General features: G+C 40.3%; 1 protein-coding gene across 2 annotated transcripts in view; it reads left to right on the top strand.

Annotated features, from left to right (window-relative positions):
* Nucleotides 1-340: 340 nt before the first annotated feature.
* Nucleotides 341-16,256, top strand: part of APP (amyloid beta precursor protein) — a 112,263-nt gene continuing 96,347 nt past the window's right edge. Inside the window, exon 1 of one of the 2 annotated variants that reach the window (XM_014057211.2) lies at nucleotides 341-577. In XM_014057211.2, coding sequence (XP_013912686.2) covers nucleotides 518-577 — 60 coding nt within the window. In that variant the 5' untranslated portion in view covers nucleotides 341-517. The remainder of the gene's footprint in view (nucleotides 578-16,256) is intronic. The other variant, XM_014057210.2, reaches the window with a different exon arrangement.

Below are 16,256 nucleotides of genomic sequence, written 5' to 3'. Positions count from 1 at the left end.
CGTTTCTGCAATCCTTCTGATTTGGGGCAGGGGCAATTCTGAACGCCATAAACTGATTAAACAGAATAACGTTCGAGATCCCTCAGATCTAGTTCTACATCCCGCTCCATCGCCTGCTGCGCCAGAAACAAATACGAGACTGTGGCCGATACGCCTCACGCAGAGACCCTTCCGCTCCCTCCTCTTCGCTTTTTTCCCGACCGGGGCTTTCACGAATCAAACGATGGCAGTAGCAGTTGCGCAATTCGGTCGCTAGGGGGATTCTGCGAAGGACCGGCCTGCTGTTACTGTTGCCGCCGCCGCCGCTTTGGGCGGGTTGGAGTATCAGCTGACTCTCCTTCTGCTTTCCGAAGCTCCGCTAGCGCTGCTGCTGCTGTTCTTGCAGCTCGGTTTTCATTCCTCAGCAGAGCGGGGAGGCGAAGCGAGGCGACTGGGCGGATATTTTTCGACTGTCTCCCTATACATTTTAAAACTAGTGCCTGAGCTCCAGCGTCCTTAGGTGCTGCTTTTGCCCGCGATGCTGCCGCATTTAGCTTTCCTGCTGCTGGGAGCCTCTTGGACAGCGGGAGCTTTGGAGGTAAGCGGCTCCCCATTACCTTCTCCCTGTTGCTACGACAAGAAAGTCTTTGTTCGCCGAGAGCCTCCCGCAGCTTTAAGCTGGGGCTTCGCCCCGAAACTGGCCGATGAAAGCGGCCTGCTGAGGCTCGAAAAGAAAGGGTGTGTTCCTCGATCCGCGCCTTCTTCAGAAATCTCTGCTTTCAGCCTGAACAATGGAGAGAGGAGGCTGGGCGGACTGGGACGAGCGGCTTCCCAAAATGCCTCTTTTGCTCACTTGCGTGTAGCTTTCGGCAGCCTTTCGGCGAGCGTCCGTCGACTCTGGGGCGCTTCTGAAGGGTGGAGAAGGGGAATTTTGCCTCTTCTCTGTTACTTAGGAAGCGGGCAGTCTCTGGGATGAGAAAGAAAAGGGGGCACGAAGGGGGAGGGCGAGGCCCCTTGTTTCTGCCTCGCATCCATCCTTTCTGGAATGCGCCAACTTGGCATCGATGGATTCGATGCTTTGCTTTGCAAAGATGAAGGGGAGGGCAGGAGGAGAGATGAGTTTCGCGTCTGTTTCGGCCGCCGTGCGGGATTTTTTTTGGGGGGGGGGATTGTCTTTTTGTGTCGTCTGGTGTGGCCGATCTGGGGGCGGCAATCGAGAAGTGGGGGGCGTCGCCTGTGATGTTGGGGCCGAGAGACCCGATCCTCCGGCTAGGCGATTGTTACCGCCCGCTCATCACTGTTCCCCCCCCCCCGCCAGTTCCTCCTCTTCCTCGCCCTCACAGGGAATGCAAACAAGAGGCGCTCTTTTTGGGGATTGCCTCTCACTCCCGCCTTGGGGAGTGGAGGAGGAGGAACTTCTCTCGGCTCAGGTGCCTGTGGCTCGGGCAACTTCAGTACTAAGGCATTAATGCGTTGCGGCTCCTGCGGAACACCCCCCTCCCGCCTTTGGGTAGGAGAGGGCTTTGCTCCCACCAACTGCGACCCTCTCTGTCCCTCCATGCTTCCCAGTCAGGGAGAAAAGGGGCATTATGATGAGGCCTCCCCCCGTAATAAGGTCGTCTAGTTTATCCTGGAGTGCGTAGCAGGCTTGGGGAGGCAGGATTGGGAGAGAGGGTGGTGGGGGAGGCAGAAATTGCCCAAATCCCGCAAGAGGGTTTCCTTCGGTGTGGACATAAAGCGCTTCGTACACCGAGAGGCTTTCCTCTTAAGGAGGGGAGCTTGGGGAACCAGATGAAAGGAAATGGGTTGGAGCGAAGCTTAAGAGCGAGAAGATGGCGCCTCTGCAGTGCAGTAAGGAAACGCTGTAATGAAAGCTGCAGACCGAAGCAGCCCTCCCACCGCTAGGTGTTTTAACAACTCGACTCTTCCTTTCAGCCAGCTCCCCATCAGGTAGTGAATGCCTGGTGGAATGTTTTTCGGCTTCAGCATCCGGAGTAGAAGGAAAGGGATGGGTGAGAACGAGAGGGAATGCCAGAGAAATCTTTCCCTGCGTAGAGGGGACTGTTTTCCCTCGGTTGGACTTTAGTTTAGTTCTCTTTCTCTAACACCCCACCCCCTTCCTCGTTGTTGTCATTTTGCAGAATCAGTTGCACTGAAATCGTTGGGCTGAAGCTGGGCTCTGCACTAGGTAGACTGGTTGGCTTTCCCTGGCTTTGGCAAAAGAGGATCTAAATATGCCACACCCTCTTTGAAAACTGTAACACAAATGTGGAGGGTCTTGGAATTTAATTTCTTGAGCCTGAAGGTTAAGGCATTTGGTGGGATGGGTATGCTGTATGTTGGCCTGCAAGGGAGATTCAAGATCTTAGCTTGCATGGAATAGTGTGAGCTTGAAATAGGACTTGGTTCTCCTTCTGACATACTGCCCTCGCTCCAATGAGCTGAAACTGACTCGCATTTCCTCCTTGCCAGTTATAGAAAATTGAGACAAGGCTCTATGGATAAAAAAACCATGTGAAATTGACCCAAGTGGCAGAGATCAGTAGTATTCATAGGCCTTAAATTTATTTTCCATACTATTACTTTTTGCATAATATGGTTATGATTAAAGGAATATTGTGGTAGGTATGGATATAAAATGTGAATTTTTAAATTTGTGAATTTACTTTTTTTTTTAACTCTCAGGAAGGCAGAGGGCAGACAGAAGAAAAGCAATCTCCTTTACCTATTTTGCATCCTTGCTTTCAGGCTGACTTGTCTTTTCATCAGTGTATTAGATCTTGTATTTGTTGATGCAAATGAGTCTCATTGAGTTTAATTCCTTAGTAATGGCACATTAAGGTTATAATCCTCCTTTATGCATTCATTTAACTGGGATTTAGAAATCCCAGTTAAATGAATGTGATATTGAAATCACAATGCATAGAATGGTGATATAGGATATACTTCACTAATATTGTGTGGGTGGACAATCTAAAAAAATCAAAGTCTTCAAAAGAGCGACTAGTTGATCTGTTTGTTATACATTAGATTTAGTTTTATATGTCAATTGTAGAATAGAAATTCTTTTCAAATTGGTTGTATTTGAGGTTTGTTTTTTCCATACTGGTGAAATTTATTAACAGATCTAATACCCATTGAAAATAACTTGTTCAGACCTGCCTATGAAATATGTAAAAGGCTAGGAATTAATTTTTTATTCAATTTTTTTAAAAATGATGCTTTTTTATTCCACTTCTTTGTCCAATGAATTTATGTTGACTTTCATGATATTTCTTCCAATTTCAAAGAAGATTAGGTCTATTTCACATATAAGTAATAATAAAATTTAGCAGGCGTTAAGTAACAGATGTTACACCATGGAGCAGACTTAGTTTTACAATACAATACCAGAGTTGGAAGGGACCTTGGATGTCTTCTAGTCCAACCCCCTGCCTAGGCAGGAAACCTTATGTTTCAGACAAATGACTATCCAACATCTTCTTAAAGACTTCCAGTGTTGGGGAATTCACAACTTCTGGAGGCAAGCTGTTCCACTGATTAATTGTTCTGTCAGGAAATTTCTCCTCAGTTCTAAGTTGCTTCTCTCCTTGATTAGTTTTCACCCATTGCTTCTTGTTCTGCCCTTAGGTGCTTTGGAGAATAGTTTGACTCCCTCTTCTTTGTGGTAACCCCTGAAATATTGGAACACTGCTATCATGTCTCTTCTAATCCTTCTTTTCATTAAACTAGACATACCCAGTTCCTGCAACCATTCCTCATATGTTTTAGCCTAGTCAATTTTGCATGTTCCATTAAGTTCATGTATCATATTCAACTATTATGTGGTTGATGTCATTTTTGTTTTCTGTGGTATGTGAACTTAGCGTTTAATGTATAAGGTCTGTATGCTGTCCTCTCCATGGCTGCATATAGTAGAAATATAATCAAAGCACCTGGAATACAACAGAAATGACTGGGATAGAGTTTAGGATGATTATATCCAAATTTATATACCCACTTCATGAAAAAGACATGGCTGATTAGCAGTACCTTGTAAGGGAGCACACTTGCCAGGGTACAAATACATGTATAACTTTTTATGCCCATCTTTTTCTAGTTTTATGAATAAGGCTATTTTATGAAAATGTAATTTACCTTTCAATAGATATACATTTCTTCCTTCCTCTGCCCCTGTTCCCCTTTTCTGAATGTTGCTGCAAAATATCAAAGTAACACACTTTGGTTTGGTTTCATTGTGTTTGCAATGTTTTGCCCCCAAAAAATTATTTATGAAGAAAAAATTTCAAAAATTTTAATTACAACCTTTAGTGACACTTAAACATTGAAATTATTCCGAGGCTGGTATTGAGAAAGAAAGTTTTAGTTTTTTGAAACTAAAGAGTTGAAGAATAAAAACGTGTTTACTTTCTTAGTCCGAGCTGTCCTTAAATTAAATATAGACATTTATGTATAAAAGCTTAAATAATGGTTTAGTTATCCCATACCAATATATGTCAACCTATATATGACATATATTGGTAAGGGGTATATTACCTGCAAGTGATAATGAAAATTGCACTCTTCTGTGTGAAAGTACATCCTTTAAATGGTTTTGCTGTTCATACTTGACAGATCCTGCCTATGAGTTAGATTGTTTATGGACTAGAGCAGAGGTGTCAAACTCAAGGCCCACCCGCTGCATCCAGCCTGCAGGGTACTTAGATCTGGCCCATGGGGCTGCTTTGGAAACAGCGAAGAACTGGCTTGAAGTGCCTCTGCCAGTAAAAATTGATCTCGGGAGGGCTGCATGTGGCCCTTCCAAGCTCTGTTTTCGGCTGCAACGGCCTCCTGTAGGCCACTGCCAGCAAAAATGTGGCTCAGTAGGGCCTTTGTGCGGGCTGCAGGACATTGAGCTGGCCATGGCCACCCCAGCCATGCCTACTTGCCCCCCCCCCCCCAGGTCAAACACAATCCTGATTTGGCCCTCAATAAAATAAAGTTTGACACCCCTGGACTAGAGAGTTTGAAGTGGTGTATGCCCCCATATACTGACTGTCCCTGTCCCCATCTATTCTCTGCCTCCCAAGTCTCAACTGATCGGGAGGAAATGGGGATTTTGCAGTAACCTTCCCCTGGAATGGGATGGGAATGGAGATTTTACAGTATCCTTCCCCTGCCACGCCTGCTACACCACGCCCAGAGAACTGGTAGTAAAACAATTTGAATCCCACCACTGTGCTTAACTATCAATGTATAAATGACCTTTTCTCACTGCCCTGAAATAAATCAATTTTTGCTCTTTTTTCTTGAGGATTTATACTGCACAAATATGCCATAATATTTATATGCTTTTAGAATATGAATGACTGTTCTTTACCATTATAAATTCACAAGTGTCACTCTATGGCTTCTGCTTTTAGTAGAGCAGTTTTTCATCATACCGTACTGCATGAAAAAGAGAAATTAATTCCCAATTTACCTTTCCACTAACAGAAATTTTCACACAGCTTCTTTTGCAAACAGAACAGTAATTCAACAGTATTTAATTATTTATTCAATTTATATCGCCACACATCTCACTCTGGGAGGTACACAATTTAATATAAATAAAAACATATTGTTACCATACTAAAATAAAACATGATTACCAGTTAAATATAAAAGGCCTTTAACATAGCTGGAAAACAGGGTCTGTAACACACCTGGAACCCCAGATTTGGACACAATAGTACTGAATGACAGTTTCGGCAGAGATGTAACCCATTATGCTACAGCTTTAAAAGTCAAAATGTTAGACTTCTAAGCCATTTGTTTGTGGCTTAGCATATTGTGTGAACCGCCAGTTTGATTTATTCATTAAATGAGTTTTTCCTCTTCCTAAAAAGTATTGAAATGGGTAAGTGCCATTTCATCTGGATGTACATGTCTCAAGAAGTACATGATGCTTCTATCTGTTGTGTCAGCATTGCAAGTGAATAATACATTAAACAATGCCTTAGTCTGTTTGACATTACAACACACTCTACATAGGGTTGTCCTTAAAGAGAATTGAGAAGCCTCATAATTCAGAATGCAGTAATATGGGCAATATTGATGCTTCATGTTGTGCCCAATAACACTGCTTTCCCTCAGCTGCAGGCTTTCATCCAGTTTTTCAATTTAAGATGCTGGTTGACATCTTTGAAGCCTTCATTGGTATGGGGTTGGGTTTCCTCTCCCCACTGGTTTATGTCCAGATCACTTGACGGGGTATGGTGGGCATCTGTAGGTGCCATTGGTGAAACAGTGTCACTTGATAGGTCCTGGAAAGCATGCCTTCTATGAAGCAATGCCTCCTTAGGGAAGAGCCTCAGTTTAAAACATAGATGACCCTGACACTGCCAACCTTCCAGAATGTGGACCAGGATGCTATCTGAACTCTAATATGGGTGCAGGTGTATAAGTAGTTAGGGTCAGTTTGGTTAATGGTTAAGGCATCAGGATAGAAAGTGGGAAATTGTGAGTAGAACTCACATCTTGGGCACAAAGTCAACTGGTGACCTTGGGCTAGTTGTTCTTTCTCAGCCCTAAAAAGCAAACAATGCACTTCTGAAATCTTACCAAGAAAACTGCAGGAATCCGGCGTCAACACTGGCTAGAAGCAGCAAGAAAAGGTTTTTATTCGCACTGTGAATTGTGATTTTCTTCTGTATTTATGTTTGCTGCCCAGAGTGCTTTTGATAGATGTGTGGCCATATAAATATTTTAAAACAAAATATACGTTTAAAGTTCTTTATAGGAAAACTACTTCTGTCTTTACCTCCACATGTTGCAGTGCAAATTGATATGACATATTCAAAGATAACAGCTGCCTGTTCTTCCCACCAGTAATCTGCACATATGAAGCTTACTGCTAGGCACTGCACTAATTTTGAAATAGAATAAGTGGTGTCTGAATGTATATGCTGCATCAGACTTCATCCATCCATATTTGAGAACCATCTTTATGGAGCAACAGAAGCATATGAACTACTGCTAAGATAACTAAAATATCAATGAGCAAGCTTAGGTTATTTAATATGTGTTTCAAAATAGCTGTGCTGTCTCTCAGCATGTTTTAATATATTCCTTTTCCTAGTTAAAAATATACTAAATGTGCCTAATGATTCTTCTAATGTGGGTAATACAGTTATGAAGGTGTTTCATTTCCAAATTGCCATGAATACTATGTTTATGTATCAAAATAAATTAGAGTTGATAATTTTGGCCTCCCAGAATCAAAATTTCCATTTGAAGTTTAGAGTGTAATTTGCTGAGATGAATGCCATAGTAATTTATGGTTAATTCACTTTACCCAAATAGGAGAAGGAGAATAACATTGCAGGACAGGTGAATTTTTGTTTTAAAATAGAAAAACCTGATTTATTATTTGCTTGTTTATTTTTCCTTTACTTGGGATTCTCATTCATTCTTTCTCTCTCCCCCCCCCTCAAATGAATACTAACATTAAACATTGGGCATCAATGATTTTTTCACTTCATTTAAAGACTGTATAAATGTTTAGTCTTTTTAAAAATGCCCTAAAATATTGGAAATAAATATTTTAAAAAGTTTAATATTTAGGAGTTATAAGCTTGAATTGAATTATAAACTCTTTCCTTCCAATTGAATCTGGTTTTCGGGTTAACTACTGAGGGTTAAATTGGCAGCTTGATTTTACATGTGTCTGATTGTGAGACATGAAGTACCGTATTTTCACCCATATAACCCGCGGGTTATATGCGGTTTTTACATGCACAGCGCCCCCCTGCGGGTTATATGCGTGGGCGGGGTATACGGGAAATATTTTACACGATCGGAGGCTTACACGATCGGAGGCTTGCTTCTTTCTCCGTTTCTTCCCCCACCCCGATCTCAGCTGTTTCCTTCTCCTCCGTTCCTTTCCTCTTCCCCAGCGTGCGCAGGCTTCTTTCTCCGTTTCTTCCCCCACCCCGATCTCAGCTGTTTCCTTCTCCTCCGTTCCTTTCCTCTTCCCCAGCGTGCGCAGGCTTCTTTCTCCGTTTCTTCCCCCACCCCGATCTCAGCTGTTTCCTTCTCCTTCGTTCCTTTCCTCTTCCCCAGCTTGCGCAGGCTTCTTTCTCCGTTTCTTCCCCCACCCCGATCTCAGCTGTTTCCTTCTCCTCCGTTCCTTTCCTCTTCCCCAGCGTGCGCAGGCTTCTTTCTCCGTTTCTTCCCCCCCCATCTCAGCTGTTTCCCTTCTCTTTTACTCGTCGCGGGTTATATGCGTGGGCGGGTTATATGCGTGGGCGGGGTATACGGGAAATATTTTACACGATCCGGAAAACCCGCGGGTTATATGCGTGTGCGGGTTATTTGCGTGGGCGGGTTATATGGGTGAAAATACGGTAATTAAAATGTTAGACAATTAAATGAAGTATAAAACTTACAAATATGGCCCCTCATATATAAGTGAGACCCAATTTCTTGATGGGTCTGTATTCCATATACTAGGCCTTTTTTCATTAACTCCATAATTGTAAGCTTGCCATTAATGCTTAAACTTCAAAAATTTTTTTTTTTTTAGAATTGTATGAGCAGTTCTGTGAGTTCTTCTCACAGGTAGATCAGTCTAAGAAATGCCATATCAGTCAAGACTATGTTTATTGCTTCAGTGGGTCCAGAGTGCAGTTGTTTGGGCAACTAGGTTGGCCTATGTTACACCATTACTCTGCAAGCTAATTTCCTTCCAGGTGCAATTCAGTGTGTTTATTGTTACCTTTAGAGCCTTGCATGGCATAGGTTCAGGATACTTTAAGGAACAGTCTCACCCCATTGGGACAGGCCAGCTCCTCCTACACTGACAGAGGAGGTATGCTGCTGGCCCCATTTAGTCAAGGAATTCCGGTTGGTGGGGTCCAAGAGAAGGACGTCTCTACCATGGTATCTTCCCTTTAGGGAACTCTTACCCCTTGATATGATATTGGCTCCCACCCTTCTGACCTTTCGTAACAGCCAAAAGATGTGGCTGTGGTAGATGGCTTGGGCCTAGGAAGCATCACATTGGAGATGGTTGATGAATTAAGAGAAAATCCCACCTCCTTCCTCCGCTTATCCTCCTCCTCCTATCTCTACATCAGTTAAATATAATTCTTTTTTCATTATAATTTTCAGTTTTGTTGTTTTAGAAAAAAAATCTTCTTGATGTTAGTGCTTTTAATGTTGTAAGCCGCCTAGAGTTGCTTTGAAACGATGGGTGGCAAATAAATTTAATAAATAAATTGCAGTTATAGTAATAGAGTCTTGCAAGTCTGAATATGGTTTTCTCCTCCCTCTCTAGTTTCTGTGAACTAGGGAGGATTTGTCTGTGTCATTCCTCCTAGGTAAATCAAACACAAAACCCAACAGGATGAGCTAATTCTACTTTATTGTCATGCTACATTAAAAGAATCTTGTAAGTCTGAAAGTACAAACATCCCACTGTCATTTCTTTTTTTACTGCTTGGTCCCTTCCTAAGTTTGCTTCTCTGACTGTTAAGCCATGGGGGGTTCCTGCCTCTCTTTCCTAATCGTTTCCTAGGCAGCCTCTCTTCCCCTCTTTCTCCAAGATCACCTACACAGTTCCAGACAGTCTGAGACATTCTTTCAAATTATTTTCTGGGCTTCAATTTAAGCCTTGCTAATCTGACTATTGCCTTGGTAGCAACTCTTCTTCCTGCCTCTCAACGTCATTTCTATTCCCTCTACAACTTGTCATTGAGAAAGACCTGATTGCAGAAAATCTATAGCTCCTGCCAAATAGACATTACCTTCCCAGTGAAGAAAAATCTGTGAATTATACCTATCATTCTGTAAGACTCTGCTCTAACCACAATAGTTGAATAGCATAGCATTCAGATCAGTTGTGTGAATCTATTTTTTTTCATGAGAAACAGATGTCTTTTTTCTTCAAAATGTACTCCCATATTCCCAGTTGTAGACTTAATTTATGAGTGGCGTTAATGTAGACTGAAGACAGTCTGGCCTGTGGATTTATTCTGAACTACTAATGACCCCTCCAGCCAACACTTTCGTTCTGAAGCCCTGATATGATCTTAAAGAAAGTATACATTGGAAATTGGATAGTGGTTTATGGAAAGTATGCTGAAGGAGTCATGGAGAAAAATCCAACTGATACCACTTACTAAGACAAATACTGGTTTATTGTAATATTTGATTGCCTAGTTCAGACATTTTGAAGGCTATGAACCAATGACACCAAGCCTTGTTTCTAGAAACTAGCAGCCCTGAAAAAATATATTGGGTTTCCACACTGGTACCCTCAAAGACTATTGCTCCTCTGGATTACACAGAATGTTTCCTTGCACTATCACTTATATCATAATTAAACTGACACGAAGTTGTCTTGATTCATTAAAAGATCTTGACTACAGAAATGTTTATATTAGTTTGTCTAGTATCTGTTGCTCATTGTCTAAATTTTCTTATGTCCCCAATGGCTCAGGTACTAGCCTTTACATAAAGCAGAATTATGGTAGAACTGAAGCTGTGACATTTGACTGCAGATATTTTTATAGAATTCAAAATAACAAAATAAATACTGGAGGAATCCAAAAGAGTGAAAAGTAAACTAAGATTGAATTTTTGGGTTTGTTCACTTGCTTTGCATGCCATCAGAATATTATGGCTTGTTCAATAGGCTGTAGTTAAAAAAAATCCTGGCACAACACAGTGTGTGATTAAAAAAAACTTTGTAAGATTACTACTATAGAGATGACCTACTGAAGTCAAATGGGACAAGAAGTACTTTTTGAGGAATGTGGAATAACCACTTTAAAATGCAGTAACTTTACTCCAATGACTAGAAAGCCAAAAGAGAAAATGCCTTGTAAAATTTAAATTGTTTTACAAGGAAATGTGATACATAAAACACTATTTCTAGTCTGGGTTTTTTTCCTCTTCCTAGAAATTTTATCTTGTAATTTCCTTAATAGCCAAAATCTTTCATCACCTTGCATGCTGGAGTAACTATCAGTATCATTTTTTAGCTGAACTCTACTCAATTGGTATACATTGGAATTACCCTGATGGTAACATTTTGGCACAATCACAATCTGCTTCTTCTGTTAAAACCAGAATTGTTTTAGTGGCTCCTGCTTCAAGAATATAATTTTGCATTTAATTGAACATTTCATTTAATGAATGTTAGTAGGCAGACTTGTTCAGCAGTTCTTTTCTACAAAAGAAAAGAGACTTGGGGTACGTGTTATAAGGCATCTATTTTTCAGCAAATTAGTAAAAGTGTTTCATAAGTTTATTACAAAATTAGTTTAGCTGAAGATACAAAGAGAAGTTATATAAATAGAATAGAAAAATTATGAAAGTGAAGTAATTGCATTAGCCAAGGAAGCCTGCAATTATCACCTGTGTGCAAGAATAGTCTTAAATTGTTAACATAACAAGCCCACATGGTCTGGTGCTCACACATTATCCTATAAACTATTTATCCTTTGTAAGCCATTTATTTGTCTCCCCACCTTCTTTCTGTGTTAAAGCTGCTGAATCCAAACACTGCCTAAGATTGTTGAATGTTTGCTGCTCCCTATGACATTCGTATCATGTATATACCATACAGTGGTGGGTTCTGGATTCCATTCCAATGGTATGATTGGAACAGCCCCGGAGTTACCCACATGCATGCCTGCAGTGTACGCGCATGCAGTCTAGCATCAAATGATGCTTCCGCAAGCCTCCTTGAGCATTGCACAGGCGCCATATGTGCCATGTGCGGAAGTGCCGACAGCATAAAGCACCAGTAAGGAGTGCCAGTGGGAGGGCAGGCCCTCCGGAGCACTGTACCATATCTGATGCTCCGGGCAGGATCCAGTACTTCAGTACGGGGCGTACCGCTTGCAACCCACCACTGATACCATATTAAGAATTGGATATCCTTCATTACTTGATGTCCACAAATTTGGTGTATGGTGTTCCTTATCTCCCAATGATAGCTAGAACAAGAGACGTATGATAAGATTCAAATATATTTTCTTCCTGTTGGCTCTTTATTTTTCTATGGCTTAGGATCATTACAGAAATAACATCTTTATTTACATTTGGTTTTAAATCTGGGTATACCATATTTTTCCTATTATAAGATACACTTCCCCTCCTAAAAGATGGTGAAAATGTGGATGTGTCTTATACACTGAATGTAGCCGCGCCCATCCACCGGCCTCCACCCTTTGGCTTCTACACGTCACATTTTAGACCTGTTCTAGGCTGCAGGGATTGCTACAGACCATTACCCTCTCTGTGGCTTGCATTTTTGGCCTCACGTTTTCAGCCTCTGAACGCTCCGTTTGAGACCCGTTGAAGGCTGCGAGGATTGCCAGAGCACATTGCTGCCGATCACCACCTTTGCACATCACATTTTTGGCCTCCCCGTCACATTTTTGGGCGGTGATTGGCGCAATGTGTCAAAATGGCAACCTGGAACAGCTGCTGCCTTTTCCGACCGCTTCCACGCTTCTGCTTTACTCATTGGATCTCCCCGCAATGATCAGCTGTGTTTTTGAAGCTGAGTTTAAGCCCCTAGGAGGCATGTGTGAGCAAAGTGTGTGGTTCGCTCACAACCATTGAACTAATGTGCTGAAGCTGACCAGGCTGTTTGCTAAGGATGCTAGCCAGATTAATACCGATGGATGCTGGTAGGCAGAATTTTTTTCCCCTCCCCCAAAACTAAGGTGCATCTTATACTCCGAAAAATGCGGTAATTGAATCCTCTTATTGTACATTATGGAAGAACACTGGAAAATGTAGAACCTTCAAGATAGAAAATAAGATCACGTACATGTAATGTAATAGCAGGATAATGAAGCACCTCTTTTTAATGTATTACAGTGCTTTCTTTTTTCAGGCTACATAGCGCTTTAGATACTACTTTCAACGGTACACATATGTGGTTGGGTGTACCTATACAGTATGTACAAGTAGAACTAGTTACGAGCAACTTCTACAGAAGTTGCATAAGCCTGAGAGATAGTACTACTCATTAGTGTTGAAAAATAGTGGTTTATAAACTTTTCATTGTATAATCCTAATAGAAAAAGCAATGCTATGATTCAATTAATAGTAAAGGAGAAGTGAGACTGATGTGGAAATGATAAATGGAAACATACAGAAAATTTGGTTCTCCTTAACCAATATAGAATTATGTAGGTATGTAATCCAGAACTCATTTTTCTATTCCAGTTTATCCCCCTTGAACTGGACTTGATCAGGCATGGAATTCTTTCCATTTCTTCTGTATGAACATGTTCAGTTAGGAGTCAAAATTTGTTGATATTTCAGAAGGCTTGAGCTAGCAATAGAAACAGTTTGCTGCAGACCAGATAGGTGGGCTCCAAGTCTTCTGTAAGTGCTACAGACCTTCTATAACAAATCCAAGGTATCTTTGTTTTCAGAGAATCCTATGAGAAAATAGTTCACAAGCTAATGATGATCAGCATATTTAAATGTATCGGCATTTGACTCTCCCTGGTTCTTTATTTCTTTCTAAATAGCTTACAAATGAATACTTTGTTTCTCAGAATATCTACTATATAGATTGTGCTTCTTATATTGCTTTGTTTAAAGCTGTTAGAATCGTGATTGGCTTAATTTGCCTTTCCTCCAGGTATGATTGCCAAAGTTGAAATGTCTACTAAGTGTGTATACATATGTGCATCTTCACCTTATGGAAGAGGTGAATATTCTTGTAAATGCCCAGCATGACAAGAATACTGTTGTTTGTTCCCCTAATCTTATTTCAGTCTCCATTCGCAGAATGGTATCAGGTGTCCATTTCCTTCTTGAATAGTGTGGAATGTCTGAGGGAACATTTTCAAATACTTAGAGCTTCAAGTTATCTTAACTGGCAGCATAGTTTGGCATGTAGATCACTTTTTAGTTGATACTGGTTTCTGATTTTAAGATAGTATGAAGGAAAACAACATTTGCCCAATAAAAAAATAGTATGATGCATTATTACAAAAATGTAATGATAATGATTTGTATTATCTCTTAGATCCTTTTGCCTAGCCAAGAAATGAGGGTTTTCTTCAAGTGTACGGTTCATTCATTTACATATATTGTGTCTAATTATTCTTTTATGAAGACAGAAACAGAAAAATGTAGAGCAGCATTGCTTGCCATTTTAAAAAATCTGCTATTTTTCATTTTATTAATGCCATAATTTTAAAATAATGTATGAAGATAATAAAGACATTGAATCATTCTTGAGGTGCATTCTAATTTTATAAAAAAGTTATAAGTTAAAGTTAAAAGTCTACACCTGTGATGGCTAACCTTTTCATCGTTGAGTGCCAAAAGGGTGGGTGTGCACATACATACCCATAATACAATGCACACGTGAAGCCCTGTGTGCCCCACCCCCTGCACATGCACACATGACCCTCCACCCCCCTGCATGTGTGCATGATCCCCTTGCATGCACCCCCCACGCATGTGTGCTAATCCCAAAAACCAACTGGCTGTCAGGAGATGTGGCCTCATGCGCATTGGAGCTGAGCTGGGACTAAGGCTCGTGTGCTCGCAGAGAGGGCTCTGCATGCCACAGGTTGGTCATCATGGGTCTACACTCTTTAGATATGTAAATAGTTTAGCCCAGATTTGCAGTGTCTGAACAAATTACTTGATTAAACTTACAAATATTTTGTTAATACAATAAAATATTCTCCACTTAGAAATAAAAAGAATATTGCAAGTGGAGGCATATGCATAGTTGTTTTTATTATAGTATATAGTAAAGCCTCCAAGAAACCATCTGCTTGAGAATGGCACTTCAAGGGAAGAAAAAAACCCTCTTCCTGCTGTTTCTGCACCTGCTCAGGTATAATTGTACTGTAAAGCATCTTCATCTTACATTTTCAGGTCAGATACAGACCTGAAACAAGCTGTTTCTTAATACTTACTTTTTTTACCCACATAAGAATTCTCAGTAAAATACACTTCTATACTTATATGCTAATAATTATATGTACAATTATTGCTTTCCTAAACTTAATAGCCATTCTTGTCTGAATTTCTTTTCGGAAGAAAAGGAATTCTGTGATGTTACAGATGGTGCAGACTGATAATTAGACAGTATTATCTTGAGGGGGGAAATCTACTTTGTTATTTAAATTATGCTTTGGTATTTAAATCTTAGTATTTGCAGAATGCTTAGTTTCTCTTTAAAAAGTAGAATTAAATAATGCATATTTTTAAGATTTCTACATGGCATAAATCAAGTGTCGTGTGAGTGACTCTGGGGAAATGAATTGTATTGCAGTTAGGCTTATTTTATGGAAGATAGTATGTTTGGACTAGAGGTATATGCTTTGGATTGGATATAGGTTGAATTAAAATTGGATTCTTTGAATTTATTAAATTAGTTGGTCATGATATTTCATCTCTTTCAATTGTCAGAAAATATATGATATTCATCCTTTTATATCTTCATATTCATATTTAATAAAATGCATAGTCTTCTATGATGGAAATTAAACAATAAAATATCCTAGAAGGAGGAAGTGACAGCTGCAGCTTCTGTATTGTCATCAAGAAAATGTCCATATCCACATAATCAGCAATAGTTGTGTTTCACAAGAATGTTTTATCTTTTTAATCTTCAACATCAAACAGAGGAAAATCATTTACATTGTGAAAGGTCTAGTGTGCATATTACACAGACACCGGTTAATCTTGTATAAACAAAGCAGACTAACAAAATCTAAGGTGCTGTTATATTTCTAATGTCCATTTAATCATGCTGCAAAGACTCAATGTTAGTTGTTTAATACAATGTTTAAAATTTTGCATTTCTTTTTTTTTAAGAAGGCCTATTATACTTGCTACATTGCTTCATCAGTAGAAGAGAGACAACTGACATGTAATAATTTATCCTACCCTGTTTCCCTGAAAATAAGACCTCCCTGGATAATAAGCCCAATTGAGCATTTGAGTGCATGCTCTAAAATGAGCCCTCCCCTGAAAATAAGCCCTCCCCGAAAATATTGCAACACAGCAGCAGCCGTGAGGTGACCACACTCTCCACCTCCTGCACCTCAAAAATAATAAGATCTCCCCAAAAATAAGACCAAGTGCTTATTTCGGGGGATCAAAAGAAAATAAAATCCTGTCTTATTTTGGGGGAAACATGGTATGTGGTATGGTCTGGTAAATTCTACAGACAATCTCATTTGTTTAGATTCCTGAAAACTTTATTATGTCATGTTCAAGGAATTTTGTGCATGAAAAAAAATGTTTGATGATTTTGC

This window comes from Thamnophis sirtalis, unplaced genomic scaffold (assembly GCF_051295495.1).
Source record: "Thamnophis sirtalis isolate CommonGarterSnake01/CBP01778 unplaced genomic scaffold, rThaSir2_p1.2 scaffold_8, whole genome shotgun sequence".
Classification (NCBI taxonomy): Eukaryota; Metazoa; Chordata; class Lepidosauria; order Squamata; family Natricidae; genus Thamnophis; species Thamnophis sirtalis.
Note: the sequence above shows the minus strand (reverse complement) of the source record. Positions and strands in the feature narration are given on the sequence as shown.